This window comes from Sebastes fasciatus, chromosome 4, assembly GCF_043250625.1.
Source record: "Sebastes fasciatus isolate fSebFas1 chromosome 4, fSebFas1.pri, whole genome shotgun sequence".
Lineage (NCBI taxonomy): Eukaryota > Metazoa > Chordata > Actinopteri > Perciformes > Sebastidae > Sebastes > Sebastes fasciatus.
The window spans coordinates 7740094-7757772 of NC_133798.1; the positions used below are offsets into that span (position 1 = coordinate 7740094).

The window sequence follows — 17679 nt, forward strand, 5'->3', positions numbered from 1 at the left end:
TGTGTCCTTATGATTCCCTGCAGGTGAGCTCACCGTTGCATAACAGTCTGAGCGGACTCAACCTCAGATGATAAATCCTGATAGATTTTACAGTCAAGTGGACACAAGACCTCAGCGGTGACCTCAGCAGTGACTTCATCAGGGGTCACAGCTTCCCGAATGTTATTCTTCACCGTGGGCGATAAACCAGGCGAGACAAGGCCTCCAGTTGAATCATGGGTAGGACCTGACTTTGAGATGAGAGGTCACAGTATATTACGAAGCCTGTGTTTCCATTTTTGTATCGTGGAGAGCTGCTTCTGTGGCTGGGTCAAGGTTAGAGCGAACCTGAAATGCCATCCAGAGGGAGCAGGAAGTGAACAGAAGCAAGATTAGGAACATAAACAGGCGTTTGTTTTAAAGTTCCCACCTCGTAACCTTACATGAGTGAGTGTTGCAACATAACACCTAACGTTATCCAGATTTCAATTACTTATCTACAAGCTGAGTAAATGTACTTCTATTGTGTTGCCCCCTGCTAATGAAATGATAAATAGTTTTCCTCCACTCTCTCATATGAATGAGGCGAGACGCAAGGCCGAAAAATAAACAGGCATTATCGCACAATGGTGAATGAAAATGTACCCAGAAGTCAAAGCCCTTAAAGTCGGGTTATATAAGCCTTCAAAATCTTCTGAGTCTCCCCAGCTTGATGTGTTTAGGGCCGATGATTGCTTTCAGTTGTAAAGCCTTACTCGGAGTGAGCGAGACGAAACAGAAACCGTCACATTTTTTCCTTACTAAAACCCATCCTTTGCTGAATTAAGCAAACTTTTGCAGACGCGCATGCATCAGCGGTATGGCAGAGAACAGAGGTTTTTTTTCCAGGGGGGGTTGCTGGTGGTGGTAGTGGAGAGGAGGAATGTCAGCATCTGTGTTGGGGATATTTTCAGTTTTATAGCTGTTTTCTCTGAGATGCCAGTGAGCGCTGTGGTGAAAGCACAGGGACTGGGCTCCGGTCCCAGCCTCTCTACCTCATGTGTGTCCACGTGGGCAGGAGATACCAAACCAGACATAGTTCCTAACCTAGTTACCGCATCTTAATAAGAAGACTGATTTTGTATTCTTTGTGTCATTCTTTTTTTTCTGACACTACTCATGTTTATGACTCTGCTCTTGTTTATAAGTCCTTCTCTCAGGGCAGGATGCTGGTATCTGGTTGCTCTATAAATACCCACAGTAGAAGTCGTGTTTTTCTTCTGTATGAGAAATATGAAGGGTATTATTACATGGTACAACGCTGATCATGTAATTGCTTTGTAAGCAAACTCTACTCACACGACCCAAAGGGAGCGAAAGCAGAGGAAATGATGTGGTAAAAGAGAGGTATGATTGATAAAAGATAATGTAGATTTTCCTCCCCAGGGTTGGTCTGTCTGCTGACGTGGGCTGCATTTTTTCTTTTTTGTCTGGACTGAGTCATGTTTCACAAGGAGGTCTGCCTGGTGGGGTGGATGCCCTCCTGATGAGAGAGGAAGGTGTGTGTGGCAGATGTGCAGGGTTATAAACTGACAGGATGTTTATCAGGAACGTTTTGGAGTGACCCCAGTATATCCCGTAGACGCTCAATAACAGACCAGTGATGATGGGGTTTGAATACATTACACTCTGGTGGCCTCTAACGCTCCCTACTGAATGTGATGGGTTTCGGTAGACTGCTAAACCTCTAATTAACCTAACATAAATCCACCACCTTATTATTCTAAAGTAAAACTGGCTTTGGCTGACTGGCTGCTTTAATTGTTTCAAATTGTATTTCCCCCAAATGATCTGAATTTAACTGAATAGTTCGACATTTTTGGGAAATATGCATGTTGGCTTTCTTACTGAGAGTTGGATGAGAAGATGGTAAATGTAAAGCTACCGCTAGCAGCTGGTTAGCTTAGCTTAGTGGAGACACTGGAAACAGCTAACCTGGCTCTGTGTAAAGGTCAGAGATTCCTACCTGCCAGCGCATCTAAAGCTCACTAATTAAAGAGACAATGTGTAGGATCTGGCAGCATCTAGCGGTGTGGTTGCAGATTGAAACCAACTAAGTACTCCTCCGTTCACTCCTCCCTTTCCAAGACCGTGGTAACGTGAGCCTCCGAGTGCAAAATAACACTCAACACACAACGATTCTTAGTTTCAGGTGATTATACACTAATGAAAACATAGTTATGAATATTATATTCCATGTTTGCTAATAGATCCCCGGGAATGTTATACACTGTTCCTTTAACATTTCATATATCATTAGTTTACTCCCTTCAAAAACCCTTTTAGGCCTTTCAGTTTTACAGGGGTTATGTGCTGGACCAGGGTTCTCCAACCTGTTTCCCTCTGAGCGCTAATTAGACAAAATGAAAGTGGCTGAGAGCTTCTCAAAGCACCAAGTTGTACATCGCCAATAGCAAACATCATTTCTGTCTTTCTTTTATGGTCCTTTAATAACGTTTCAGCCACCGCAGTCATCGCCTCTATTACAATTCTTCCATTGGCGACGGGCTTTTGTGTTTTGTTTGGGTGTACGCCACTAAACAAAGGCTCTTTGCTTCATTGGCCTTCTTCGTCAGTTTGGTAAACAGAGACTGTCAATTTTTCAGCGTCGTTTTTGGCTCCTTTACCTTCTTTATTCATTGACTGCTACCAGCCGGAAAGTCCCATGAAAAGTTGCTGTGGCCTTGGCGCTCAATTACATCTTTTACTGACTGACACACTCACACCGCAAATGTTACACATACCGATTCCTCATGAAAATAGTATATTTTTTGCCTTTTATTGGCCTGGCTATTTTCTGCGGTCATTGTCAAATCTAATGTGCACTTGCTAGTCTGCTAACATCGCTGTATGTTATGGCGTTACAAACCTGACAGCAGCCTAACAAGTTTAATTGACAGCCGATAGGCATATAACCATTTGATCTCAGAAGAGGGCGGGATGTCTGTGAATTTGATTGGGTAGTAATTTAAAAAGTTTTACAAAGTGACCCTGATAAAGACCTATGTTGGTCGCAACGCGTTGATCATTTTAAACAATTATTGCCATGTAAAATAAAGGCATTGTAATTTTGTTCAAACCTCTACAGTGTGCCTTGGATTATTTTTGAGGGAGACTTGCATTTTGTACTTTTTTGAGTTTCACAAAGTGACTTTGTGTTATCAGACCCCTGTGCTGGACTATTGGCCAGGTGCAGTGACTTCCTGTCTGACTTCCTGGGGCATGCTCACATGCACGAACATGCAGTAAAAGCACACATGACCGGCCCGGCTATGCCAACAAAGCAAAGAGAAGCTTGGATTACAACACACACAGAGGGAGAGTGACTTCATTCTATGCTCAGGTAGACATTGCTCCTCTATAGAGAGCCTTCTTATGGTCATAGCTACATTAGTTAGCTAGCTAGTGTTGGTGACGTATATTGTCCGAGACGAGAGATGTAGTTCACTAAGCGGTTTCACACAAAACTAAAAGATACTATGTCAAACCTATGACAAACTGTGACTTTCTTGATTTGCAAAATTATGTTTTAAATTGACAACCATCATATGTGGGATTCATCACGCAATTCAAACGGGATCAAAAGAAATATTTATTTATTTCCGTTGACTACTGTTCATATTTCTTCCGAAATAGGGTGCCATGGGGTCCACTGGAAGGGGCGGTAATAAGGCTCCCTATATTTTTTACATAGAAAATAGTTGTTTGCTGCTGTATTAAAGGTCCCATATTATAAAAAAGGGAGATTTTCATGTTTTTTTATTATAAAGCAGGCTTAAGTTCTATATAAAAACTATGAAAGTATCGAAACACTCAATCCATAGGGAAATACACACAGCCCATATTCAGAAACTCTGCATTTGAAACAAGCTGTCAGGATTTCGGCCCATTTGTGATGTTACGAATATACAATATTTAGACCCTTGACACAATTTTAAACGTAAACATTGTAAATGTGTCCCAGTTTATTCCTGGTTGCAGTGTATGTGAATGTCATCAGCTGACAGGAAGTACACATGGACCCAAACTGTTGCCTAGCAACCCAATTCTGTTGCAATTCCGTTGCAATTCCGATGTGCTAAAACGGAGCATTTCAGACAGAGGGCAAATACAGGCATATTCAGGCCGACAGTATGAGGATTTTTTTTTTTTTTTTTTAACATTACAGCATGTAAACATGTTCTAGTTGAAACACAAAATACAAGTATGAACCTGAAAATGAGCAGGATATGGGACCTTTAATGCTCTGGTTATCAAATTTAGCACCTTTAACCTATCCTACAAATAAGAGAGAGCGGTATCTACTTATCTAACTTGGCAAGAAAGCATAAGTGCATAGGCTAGCCTATTTCCCCAAAGTGTTGAACTATTCCTTTAAGTCACAGGAAATTATCTTGAGTTAAATTAACATTGTCAGTCTTTTGTCACGTTTATTCAGGAGATTAACTGATGCAAAGTGAGGTGATCATGGCCCACACTGTTCCCTGAGAAAAGACCCAATGATGATTAACAGACGCGTGCGTGAATACACATAAGAACCCGAGGAAATCCCTCTTTGCATCTCAATCAATTGTTCAATGGGAAGACAGTCAGGGCTTCACTTTTGTTTGCATGGGGGAGGAAGGAGGAGGAGGAGGAGGAGGTAGGAGAGGAGGGGTTTTCCTCCTTGACCCCTCCTCCAAAAAAAACCCAACTTGACCAGCCCCCTATTCCCATTCCCATGGATCGTATTACTGGAGACTCCAGCCTCCGACAGACATCTGCTCCGCTGTGCTGCACTAACAACGGAGCGCGTCCCCGCGTCCCAGACCTGCGACCGATCCCGGCTCCCGTGGTGCCCCCTCCTCCTCCTCCTCCTCTTCCTCTTCCTCCTCCTCCTGCCCTCTTCCCCACAACTGTGATCTCTCCGTTTATTTGTGTGAACGCTGCGATCATGAGGAGCCACAGTGCATGTCCAGTGCTCCACGTTTTACGGCTGTAGTTCACCCGGCGGACAAAGTGCTCTCCATCCCTCCACCGTCAGCGACCCGAGAGAGAGGCGAGTAGCGCCGGCGGCGGAGCAAGAGAGCTCCCGGTTCCTCCCGGTTCCTCCCGGTGCCATCGAGCAGCATATTTCTTTTTGTCTGTGCGCTCCGCAGGCTGCTGGCTGCTGGCTACTACTGCTGGCTCTATACGCATCCTCTCGTTGTTGCAGGAGGAGAGGAACAACGAAGAACAAAGATCTCCATGTCTGATGTTTGAAAACGGAATCTGATTTTTTACGAGCTTTTTGTTTTTGTTGGGTTTGTTGACACCATGGAGTCGGTGGAGAAGGAGTGTGGAGCGCTGGGTGGATTATTCCAGGCCATCGTGAACGACATGAAGGTAACACACACACATGCATTAAAGTATAGACTGGGGGGATTAATATATGTGACCTTTGTGGGTGCACGGTGGCTGATCACACGCATGTTTTTACTGCCTTTGTCTGTTATACCGGGTCCCCCCCCCCCCACTGGAGAGAGACACCGCTGCAGGACAAACTGAGGGATGAACATGTTTCCCTTTGTGTCATTTGCATAATGTGTGCAGCAGGTCTGTCAGCCACAGTTCTAAATATTCAACAATGTGTGTGTATATACCATACAATATCTGCTCAAACTAAACTAAAGTGTTTATTTTGTTACTTGGTGGTGCCTTTATGTGTTTGGTTCAGGGGGTCAAAATCTAACTTCATCATGACTAGAATCAAATCAAAAGAAAGCAGAAAGAGCTATCAAAACTGCACAATATTGACATTATATTTTCAATATTGTGCAGTTATCTCAGTATAAATGTTCAGGGTTGCCATTTGACCCCACCAAACAACTCTTCCTCCTCCATCTCAGCCTCCAAGGTTTCCTAGATTAAATGCCGGACACAGAAGGATGCTCTGAAAGAAAATAGTCGGCTGCTGCACCACATTCACCTCCTGCCCTGGACAGAAACAGGCATGAGAGGTTATCGATTGTGCTTCCCTGATGTTTGGCCTTGTGGCAGGAAACCTTTACTTAAGAAGCTCAATACACATTTAATCCAGGCCTCACCTTTTAGTAACTGAATAGACTCATGTTATTTGTATAAAACACGAGTTCATCCGCCTCTCAACTTATTTTTAAAACTATTTCTTTAAGCTGCAGTGGGTAGAAATGGAGTAAATATGATTTCATATGATCATGTTCCTCTGTGTCCTCCGGTGCCCCTAATGTCATCTGCAGGATTTCACCGACCGGAAGAAAACAACCAATCAGAGCTGATCTGGAGTCTGCCGTCCAGCTGCCGTCTATGAGAGCCACGAGTCATTCAATCGCGAACCCCGACCAAACGGTCAAACTAGGCAGCGCTGATCAAATATGAATCAATATTCTGTTACTGTAATGCCTATTTCTCTCCTCAGATGTTTTCAGAAACATCTTGCAGTCTACTGTTTAGCTGTAAAATTAGAAAGTTTGTTACCCGGCAGCCATGCACAGCCAATAGGAAACGTTCAATAAGAACGCTCTCTCTCTGAAATGACCCGTGATTGGATTATTATTGATTATTGGATGAGATTTTCTAAAGCCTGAAAACAGAGCCATGAGGAGGTGCAGAAGTCTAGTTTTCTCTCAGAACACTTGAATTCCAATATGCTGAAAGGTTATTATGGAATTTTTAGCCCAATGATGCCAAAAATATTCTGCCTACTGCCACTTCAAGCAGGAACTCCCATCATCTATAACCCACATGCAAGTGTGTGTGTTTGTGTGTGTTGGGGGAGGGGGGTCAAGACAAGGAAGTTGAACCAGGGTGGTCTGTTGTTGTTCACCACAACAGATGGAAAGTGTGAACGTATTCATCAGCCCCCCCCCCCCCCCCCCCCCCCCCGTCCTCTCATTGTGGATGTGGCTACAAAGTGTTGATAACGGTGAATAATAAGCCGAGCATCAGGCGCCACTTTCCACCTAACCGATTTCTTATTGATCGCTGGCTCACGGGGCCCGTTGGACAGACTATTTATGGGCCCTCGTTTGTCAGGCTCCAATGAAATCAGCTCTCGGCTATATATTGGCAGCGCCGCTTTGGTTTCATGTATTTCCCCTCTGTGGTGTGCTGCTCATGCCAGGGCCAGAGAGAGAGAGGGGCTCTTAGAAAAAAGGCAGTCTGTGTATTGATAAGCAGGCAGCGCAGATGAATGAGGCTGAAGCCCTTAGTCAGCACAGTGTCCATGATGTCCACAGTCTGAGACAGACATCTGACCTCATTCCTGCCGCCTGGCTGCTGGGCCATACAGGCCTGTCAGACCAGCTTTACCCCCCCGGGGAGTTACGCAGCTTTCCTGTGCACGGCTTTCCTGTGCTGATCTCGCTGATTGGGAACAATGTTACAGTATAATGTACAATACATGATATACAGTGCACTTAGAGAATAATAATAATAACTTTATTGATATAACACTTTTCCAAAGAAGGTTACAAAGTGCTAAAAGCATGATAAAAGTAATTAACACCCAGAACTTCAGATCTAACGAAAATAAAATCATATAAATACAAAATAAAATCATATAAATAGTTACAACAATGCACCATCAGATAAAGCTTCAGTAGGCACCAAGTTTTTGGCATCATTGGGCAAAAATTCCATAATAACCTTTCAGCATATTGTAATTCAAGTGTTCTTAGAGAAAACTAGACTTCTGCTCCTCCTCATGGCTCTGTTTACAGGCTTTAGAAAATCTAGCCTGTGACGGAAGACTTTGACCAATCACAGGTCATTTCAGAGAGAGAGAGCGTTCCTATTGGCTGTGCTCCGGCTGGTGGGCGATGCTTGGTGTTTCCTCAAGAGAGCTCAACATGGCTGCCGGGTCACAAACGTTCTCATTTTACAGCTAAACAGTACACTACAAGATGATTCTGAAAACATTTGAGGAGAGAAATAGTTATTACAGTAACAGAATATAGATTCATATTTGATCAGCGCTGCCTAGTTTGACCGTTTGGTCGGAGTTCACGAGTGATTGACTCGAGGCTCTCGTAGAAGGAAGCTGGACGGCGGACGGCAGACTCCAGATCAGCTCTGATTGGTTGTTTTCTTCCGGTCTGTGAAATCTTGCAGATGCCATTAGGAGAACCGGAGGACACAGAGGCACATGTTTTTTTTTTCAGATTACCAATCTCATGCACTGGTGTTTTATAAAAATAACTTTTTTTTAATCATATTTGTTCCATTTCTACCCACTGCAGCTTTAAGAAAAAGCATTCATATAAAAGTGAGTCTTAAGAAGAGATTCAAAGGAAGATACTGAGTTTGCCTGCCTGAGATCCTCAGGCAGGGAGGTCCACAGCTGAGGGGCCCGAACAGCAAAAGCCCGGTCACCTTTGTTGACAAGTTTGGATTTTGGAACCATTATTAGGGCCCTGCAAGAGGATCTCAAGCATCAGGCGAGAGAAAGACCATTCAAGGCTTTAAAAACAAACAGTAAAATCTTAAAATCAATTCTAAAACTCAAAGGTAACCAGTGAAGGGCAGCAGGAATTGGTGTGATGTGGTCGCTTCTCTTCGTACGTGTTAAAAGCCTGGCAGCAGCGTTTTGTATCAACTGCAGTCTTTGGATGTGCCGCCTGCTGATACCAGAATAAAAAGTGCATTTCAATAATCGAGTCTTGAGGAGATAAAAGCGTGGGTGACCTTTTCTAAGTCTGCAGAGGAAAGAAATGACCTGGTCTTGGTAAACTGTCTCAGTTATAGGCAAAAAGCAGGACTTCACCACTTTAGTCACCTGAGCATCAAATGACAGTTCAGCAGAATCAAAAATGACACTTGGGCCTCTTTTCTGAACATTGTTAGACAAGGCACCCAGACTAGAGGAGAGATTCTGAATACTGCTAGTGCCTGGAGAAGCCTCTTCGTTGACTGTACAGACAAAATGCGTTGCTATTAGCAGCACCTGTTGGTTATATAACTGTAAGACGAAGCTACAAAGAAGTAGGAGGAGGTGGTAGAAGAGGAGGTAGAGAGAGGGTGAAAAGGAATGCAATGATTCAGCTGGATTACATCAGCAATCAAGAATTAGGTCAGCAATGGATGCAAATGGGATGTGACTTCAAGCCTCTGTGTGTGGGAAAGCAACCACCTTTTAAAAAACAAAAAGATGTCCTTAAACAACATCGCCTACTGCATTCGAGGATGGTAGTTTTAACACCTCCGCTGAATGACGAGGCTTTGGAGGAAGGAAGAGCCCGTCTCTCCTTCCTTCCCTCCCTCCCCTATCCTCCCTGGAAGCTGCTGGGTGTGGATGAAGAGGGAAATGTGCGTCCCACCCTCCCACGGCTTCTTCACCCTCCCTCCCTCCTCCCTCCCTCAGCTGCCTTGGCAGCGCATCCCTCCTGCCCCTGGGAGTCACAGGCCACACAAGCTAATTAGACACCTGTTGGAGTCGAGTGCAGACAGCGAGGCCGGGAGAAACATTTTTGTTAGGGACGGCGGCTCCTAAATCACTTTCTTAAAGGCAAGAGAGTTAAGCGCCGTCATTTCCAGAATGGAGGTCATAACAGAAATGATGAAGACTGTGTCCAGATTGCAAACTTGACTATATATAGGCAGAGATGTGCGGCCTCTTTTGGCTCCTCTCCATCAAAAGGGGGGGTTAGACAGGGGTTATGCCCTGCCTCTCCTTTTCTCCAGGGCTCAAGCTCTCGCTCTAATGGGATCTAGCTTCCAATGTGTTTTATGTTTGGCTTCTGCTCTCACAGCTCGAGGCAACGTGTGATGATCCTGGGGTGAATCTAATCCAGATTTTCTTTCAAAGACCAGCCATGCTACCTGCACCCGGTGCACGTAAACATTCATGATATGAGAGCTTATGCAGATCATGCACGTACAAAAGACATCTTAACACGTGAACATGCACACCAGCCCAAGGCAGAGGCTGATCGAGGACAATAATAATAACATAAGTGCCCTGAGAAATCAAGTTGACCTTTTTAAAGACAAGTCGGAGCACGGAGCTTATACCCCGACCTGTTTCTAACCCCGGGGTAAGAAGCCAAGCTCCCTTTGAGTTACTGCGGCCTTATTTCAGTGTTATCAGTGTAAATGCTATCCAGTTGTTGAGAACATTATGTCTTTTCAAATATTTATGCATACAGTGTTTGTTTTTGTGCACTTAAATGTCCTTGGTGAGATATTTGATTTTTAACTTGTTTCTTCTCTCTTCTCTTATCAGAGCTCTTACCCCATGTGGGAAGACTTCAGTGCCAAGGCCACAAAGCTGCACTCTCAGCTCAGGTGAGAAGTGGTTCCAAAAGTTTTTGTGTGATATTTTCCACACTCTTTATGCAGTCACGGTGCAGTGAACATACTGTATATGCCAATGTAATTCCAGGACCACGATTCTGGCAGCGGTGGCCTTTTTAGATGCCTTTCAGAAGGTGGCGGACATGGCGACCAACTCAAGAGGTAAGGGGGAGTTTTTTTCTATTAATACGAGCTCTCACACAACGTGGAGTTAAGACTCAGAAAGAAGTGGTGTGGAAAATAAATTGATTTGTTGTCTTCATGGAGTTTTGCACAGTGATTATTTTTGTGTCACTTACTTTGAAGAGTACAGTTTTGTCTGTACTTGCAGTTTGTAGGGCTGTGTATTTGCAATAATCTAGTTGATATGATAGAGGGGTTGCGATTCAATATATTGCAATTTATTGCAAGGCGATATATTGCAATTTTTAAAATCTAATTTACTGTCATAGTGATAGCAAAATGTACCTTAAAGGGAGATTTGTCAAGTATTTAATACTCTTATCAACATGGGAGTGGGCAAATATGCTTGCTTTATGCAAATGTATGTATATATTTATTATTGGAAATCAATTAACAACACAACAATGACAAATATTGTCCAGAAACCCTCACAGGTACTGCATTTAGCATAAAAAATATGCTCAAATCATAACATGGCAAACTGCAGCCCAACAGGCAACAACAGCTGTCAGTGTGTCAGTGTGCTGACTTGACTATGACTTGCCCCAAACTGCATGTGATTGTCATAAAGTGGGCATGTCTGTAAAGGGGAGACTCGTGGGTACCCATAGAACCCATTTACATTCACAAATCTTGAGGTCAGAGGTCAAGGGACCCCTTTGAAAATGGCCATGCCAGTTTTTCCTCACCAAAATTTAGTGCACGTTTGGAGCGTTATTTAACCTCCTTCCTGACAAGCTAGTATCACATGGTAGGTACCAATGGATTCCTTAGGTTTTTCTAGTTTCATAAGATACTAGAATCATTCATGCTAGCTTTAAAGCTGAGGCCGCTACAATCGTTACGTTATTATCGCGCTAACTTTGACAGCCCTACTTTAAACATGAATTTGCTGCACAAATATGATCTATGAAAACTAGTAATGGACAGGCAGTGTACCTCCCCAAGACACAAGAAGGTGGCCACTGTAGTAGAAGAAGTGGGGGGGGGGGAGCTCTGGGCGGGGGAGGCGGCTCAGAGAAGTGAAAATCTGAGCTTATTGTTTCTTCGGTCTTTAATGAGGTCTGCTGATCTGCTTTGTCACCCTGCTAGTGGCAGCAGACAGGCTGGCCACAGAGGCAGCTGATTAACACCCATTTCTTTGGAGTTGATCGTCGAGAGCAGTATGTAGGTCAAAATAAACCTTACGAGCGTGCAAAGGCTCCCGACACACACACACAATCGTAATTGCACAAGCATAGACACACACACAGATATTCAAAGAGTGACAGCTGGTGGCTGGCCACCTGACCTCGCAGGTCACATGCCAACATGCTTTTAAACAGTTTGCACTAGAGCAGGCCCCTACTGACCACTTGCTGCTGGAGAGACTAAAGAGGCATTTCTTCAACAGTGTTCACACATTCTCACCGGTTTTACTCCTATAGCCCGTCTGTCCAGTAACCGCAGAGTTTATTGCCACAGCGATATGTCAACCTTTTAAACGATTCCTGATGTGAATGCAAGATGAAGCAAGGTAGACTATAGCGTCAACCTGCTCGCAGCTGGCAGCCAGCTTCAATGAAAAGCGAGGTATATAGACCTTGGCAGGGCAGGACTTCAAAGGAAAAGTGTGTAAAAGAAGGTAAAACAGCAGAATGATAGATGGACCAGAGAGAGAGATGAGAGAGATTGAGTTTTACAGCTATAGACGTATAAAATCCCTCTAAGTGTGTCACTCATACGCCCACTCGCTCTTCTGCTCCTCTCCCAGGGACATTAACTTTAGGATTAATGCCATCCTCCTCAGGCCACAGACTGTACGAGTGATGCAGGGAATAAGCGAAGAGGAACTAATGAAACGCGGTTCATGGATTGGTGCTGATGAATTGAATTAATTAAGACGCAATATTTTTTTTTGCATATAAAAATATCAAACATTTGATGGTTTCGACAGACTGTGGACGGCAATGTGTTGGTCTGTCAAACGGGTCCAGACTGAGGTATTCGACTGCTTGCAACGACATTTTTCACAAATATCCGCGTTGCCGATGTGACGATGAATTCTAATAACTAATTGGTGATACCCTGATGTTTCATCTTGCGCAATCTTCAGGTCAAAATTTGTATTAGTCCAATACTTCGTCCAATTTCCTGCACAACTAATGTGATTCGCTTCAGCCAGTGGGCAACTCCAAGGTCTGAAAAGTGAAGCAAATGTTGAAGTGCCTTAAACTTGCATTCTTTCTAACAGCCAGCAGGGGGCGACTCCTCTGGTTACAAAAAGAAGTCTGATCGTATAGAAATCTATGAGAAAATGAGCCTACTTCTCACTTGATTTATTCCCTCAGTAAACATTGTAAACATGAGTTTATGGTCTCAATCCCTAGTTTCAAGTCTTCTTCAATGCAGCTGAGTCGATCAGTATAAGCAAAACATCTTTGCTCGTAGTTGCTTTTGTTTTTTTCCAACAACTATTTCAAGGAATGTAAAAGAGATTGATCCGTTTTTATGTGCTCTTAACCAGCGCACCATTTCAATCCCACTTCTCCCGTGTGAGCTCTGCGTGCTCCGAGCCCCAGCAATTAATTTGGCAGAAAGAATGTCGATATTTACTGGAGTTGGCTCCCAGTGGATTGACCTTTGAACCCGTAGGCTGCAGGCCCTTCTGTCAGCTGCAATGTTATAAGTTATTATCCTAAAATATATTGGTATCCAGATATTCCACTCTTTCCTCTTGCTTTTACACTATAGAGATAATTGAGATTACTTGCTCACTATTTCAAAAGTCTGTGTTTCTGTGGCAGTTTTCAACCCTTATCTCAGCGTCTGCACCGCCATATAGGGCCGATTGCACCGCAGGAGGCCGGCCCTCGGCTATGAACTGTCGGCCGTCAGCGCTGTCACCCCGATTCCCCTCTCGTGTTCGGGGGACGAGCTGCAGCTGCTGGCACAGCTGGAGGTTTCATCGCGTTTCTTCTTCTGCTTCCTTTAGTCTACCTTTGACACACTTGCCCTGTCACTCCTTTAACTCTCACACACAGACATTTCCCCTGCCAAAGAAAGCAACATTTCTCCTCATTCAGAGCTTCTTGATTGATCCAGGGAGAGAGGCCGGAGACTGAAAGAGGATTTTATGATTTCCTGTCCTGACGTGTGTTGTTGTCTTTTACTGGGAGGGCAGCTTTTCCTACATGCTCCATAATAGCTGTATTATATTTGAGATCACCGCCCCCCACTTCCACTTCTACAACCTCCTCTCTGTGTCTGCATGTTCAGGTTTCCTCTCTTCGCCCGTGTTGTCCATTTTTAGAGTTTATGGTCACAACCGTGGCGTCAGCGTCTGTGTTTTATGAAGCAGCTGGAGGAGTCGGCTGCCAGGCGTTTTGGCACGGTGTCTGACGGCGCTGTTTCTCTAAGCTGTGCTGACGGATCTGTGTCTAAAGGGGCACGTCTGTCTCTCACATCTGGGTTCAATATAGGTCTGCCAACCACCAAGTCTATATTACATCTATGTATTTGGAGAATTTAAGCCTTCTTAAATATAAATGTTTCATGTTTCTTTTCCTGGGATTTAGTTTGAGGTCAGTCTAATGGCTTTTGGTGTGTCGTCTAGACCATTTTTTTGTCGTTCATATTAAATTGTTGTATGCATTTAAGAGGACCGGACTTATCTGGAGAATCTGTTTTGTTGTTGCTAGGCTGGATGTTTCAGTGGAAGGTTGACTTAATTTTTTCCATTTTTGGACATGGTTGAATTAGGTAGGGGTCAAAGAGCCGGTAAGAGGTCTAATGGTCCATCAGGGTATGAGATACATAGCCGAATAGCGAGGTGAGCCTATATGAGGGGTGGTTTGGAGTGGGGGTGGTGGTTACAGTGGGATTTCCACAGCTCTGGGTATCCAGGCTAGGCAGAGGCGTTTAGCTAATCCTCTTAGCCCCACTCTGTGACACACAGACACAGACTGCCTTCGCTTCCCTTCCTGATCAGCCACCCTCGGCTTTAAAAATTCACACTCTGGGATCACCGGCCAGACTGCGATGCACTGCAAGTTTGTGCTGACGAAACCTTTCTCTCTTTACATCTGTGTGCCACAGTCTGTAGAGCTCCCAACACCGTTACACAGACATGCACTCTCTCTGTCTGCCTCTCTTCCTCGTACTCATTCAGTCCATGCTCAGTGGAGGAATGGAGGTATATACGCTAGTAGATCAGTGTCTCTGCGAAGCGGTAATCTGCTTGGCCTCTGTGCTTCTCTGGGCTGGCAGATGGGACGGATATCCCTACACCACCATCTGGACGGCCTGGCATGGACGAGATGCGGCCGTGGCCTAGTGCAGAGCGAGATCAGGGGATTACTGTCCTCTGTGCTGTCCCGGCAGCGCGGCTATTTTTACGGACATGTCAAATAATGAGAGTGCGGCCCATGTGACCGGCGTTGACATCCATCAAGCTTGACATCCATCAAGCTTGACATTTCATGTTCAAGCCTGTATTGTACCAGGACAGGGAGGTTAGACTTATATGTGGGTTTAACTTCGTGACAAGAGCTTATGGATTTTGAGTGTTTCATATTGGACCTACATGTACATTGCAGTCTCTTTAATGAATGGCGCATCGTGGTGCCATTCTGCTGATTGTATGCGAGGCTCTTCAGGTATTTCGCGACCCCCCAGCCGTAAAGCTGCATAAGTATCAAGAAGGGCCTCTTATTTCTCCCTCAGCTGTCTACTTTGTCTGTAGGAACAGCTCCCAACACAGCTCAGCTCATGTCTCTCTCTCTAGAGTTCATGGGCTTCAACCTCAATGTGGTCACCATGCAAATTAATGTTTTCCAGCTATTCTAATGGCTACATGCAATGGGTGAAGTGGCAAGAGCAATGATGTGAGGAACAGATGAAAGAAGGGGGGAAATAATAATGGAAAGAAAACAAAATCGTTCTGCTCTGCATAACTTTCATTCTGAGGGTGAAGAAGACAAACATGAGGCTTGAGGGGGAACACTGTGTTCAGCTACATCCTGGACACGAACTTCCACTTTGGTGGAAGGGAGCTGGAGAGGCGGAGGGAAAACACACGAGAGAGAGAGAGAGAGAGAGAGAGCCTCATAGAGGAATGTAAGGGAGGACATTAAAAAAGAGGGAATGAAAGGGATACAAGCATAGTTTGAATCAACTGAGGTGTTTTTTTTGGAGAAATTAACTGAGAGTGGAGGGTCGTTGGTCAAATCATGTTGTCATTATTTTCAGCACAACTTTACTATGTTTAATGTGCTCTTATTTTTCCCACCATTTGCCATTGTACTGGTACACTGTCTAGCAGCATGGCTCTGGGGACAGCAGTGTCGGCCACTTTGGTCCAGACATTCATAATCCCCAGGATGAATCCATAGTTGTATTAAGAGAACTGGATACAGCGTTGGAGGCGGGGCCCCGTTCATTCCTATGAAAGTTGCTCAGTGGTGCATGATGCCAAAATGGCTCAACTTCCAAGTGGAAAAGTACCCGGATCGAGGGCCCAGCGATCGAGAGCCCATAGAGCAGGCGCAGTAACGTCCGCTCGGTCGCATGGCTCGGTCACGGGGTCACATAACTCTGGAGTAGACAATTTACAACTTTTAGGACCTAATGATTTAAATAAGGGCTATTCAAGTGTTCATACTGGGGAGTAGATTCACCTAAAAAAAATTGTTACAGACGTCTCTTTCCCAATGTAAGTCTATGGGAAAAAGTCTTTTTGGGCCAAATGGCATCACATGATGGACACGGAAGTTGTAGTACCACCGTTTGGCCACTACAAAAATTGCCATCAACGTCCGGCGCTCTTCCTGAGGGCTTGGATGAATCCTACTGATTTGCTGACTTTGCCTCTAGCGCCACCATGAGGTTGACATTTTTGATTATTGGTGAAATAATTTGTTGATCTTTATAGGCTACAAGCAGTTGAAGATATTGCGATCAATGTCAATCACCATGAAAGGGAAAAAATAAGATTGAGTTTGGATGGAGTTATGGGGATAAAATTTAGGTGGACTAGTGGCCGATTGGTACTCACTCATGAAGAAGACTTTATAGGTATTAGGTTCCGTTATAATGTCATTGTTTTGTAGCAGAGATGAACATTTCAGTCCAACCACCCACATAGAAATGTTTTATTTCTACTTTGTGAATATAAAGTATGTACAGAGTTTATATTTAACGTCTAGGCTCCGACTGGTCTCTCCCCGCAAGCACACACCAAAGCTCCGCACCGAGGAGGATGTGGAGCTTCCCCTCAGGATATCTCATGACTCAGAGGCTACAGGTGGAGGCGGAGCTTATGAAATGCTATACGAGCAGCAGCAGCGGAGGTGTCAGCATTGTCTGGAGGATTGTTTGCAAATGAGCAGCTTTGGCAGAGCAAAAGAGTTGGCAGAGCATTGTCAGCTAAGATAAAGACAACCTCATTGCACAGGGTGTAAAGCAGGACAAGCCTGAGTCATCTGGTTGAACTGGCTTGCAGGCTTTGCTCCATTAAACACTGAGTCATTCAGACTGCTGCCTCAATGTCTGTCTCTGGCTGTTTGCGTTGGACACATCTGAGGTCTTTGTATGGAGGTGAGGGGAAGACAATGCCTTGTGGGATTCTCTGCTTTTTCCACTTTATTGCGTGATACAGTAGTTCTCTCCTTCCCTTACTGTACATTTTCTTTCTTTTCTCTCTCCCCTTTTTCAACTCCAGTGAAAAGCACATCTGGACAAGGGGCGGCGTTTATTTTTAGCAGCATTTATGTCCCTGAACAGGAAGCTCCTCCAACAGAAAAATATCACTTCCTTCTTGTTCTCCTCCTCCTCTTCCTCCTCCTCCTCCTCCTCCTTCAGTCTCGTCCTAATGCACTCCAGAACATGTTTACACCACATCAGGACACACCGAGGTCTGTCCTCGTCTGTGGGTGTTCCAGGTTGTGAGGTGAAACTTGCTGTGCGTACCGGCAGCCAGACAACAATGGGTTGAGTGTGTGTTTGACTGTGTGTGTGTGACTAAAAACAATTGATCCTGAGGCCGTTTCCTCTGCCTTTAAATTTTGTATTGTTGCTTGTAAGAAGCAAGGAAGTGACACACAGGCTCTGAAGGCTGTTTTGATTTCTACTGCAGCAGACACACGGCAGCACATACATACAATATATAGCGCGTAAGTTCACTCATAAACATAATCACAGTCACTTAGG

General features: G+C 44.5%; 1 protein-coding gene across 2 annotated transcripts in view; it reads left to right on the forward strand.

Moving 5' to 3' along the window:
* The first annotated feature begins 4689 nt into the window (after positions 1-4689).
* Positions 4690-17679, forward strand: part of mtss1la (MTSS I-BAR domain containing 2a) — a 31660-nt gene continuing 18670 nt past the window's right edge. Inside the window, exons 1-3 of one of the 2 annotated variants that reach the window (XM_074631794.1) lie at positions 4690-5382; positions 10238-10299; positions 10397-10470. In XM_074631794.1, coding sequence (XP_074487895.1) covers positions 5314-5382; positions 10238-10299; positions 10397-10470 — 205 coding nt within the window. In that variant the 5' untranslated portion in view covers positions 4690-5313. The remainder of the gene's footprint in view (positions 5383-10237; positions 10300-10396; positions 10471-17679) is intronic. The other variant, XM_074631795.1, reaches the window with a different exon arrangement.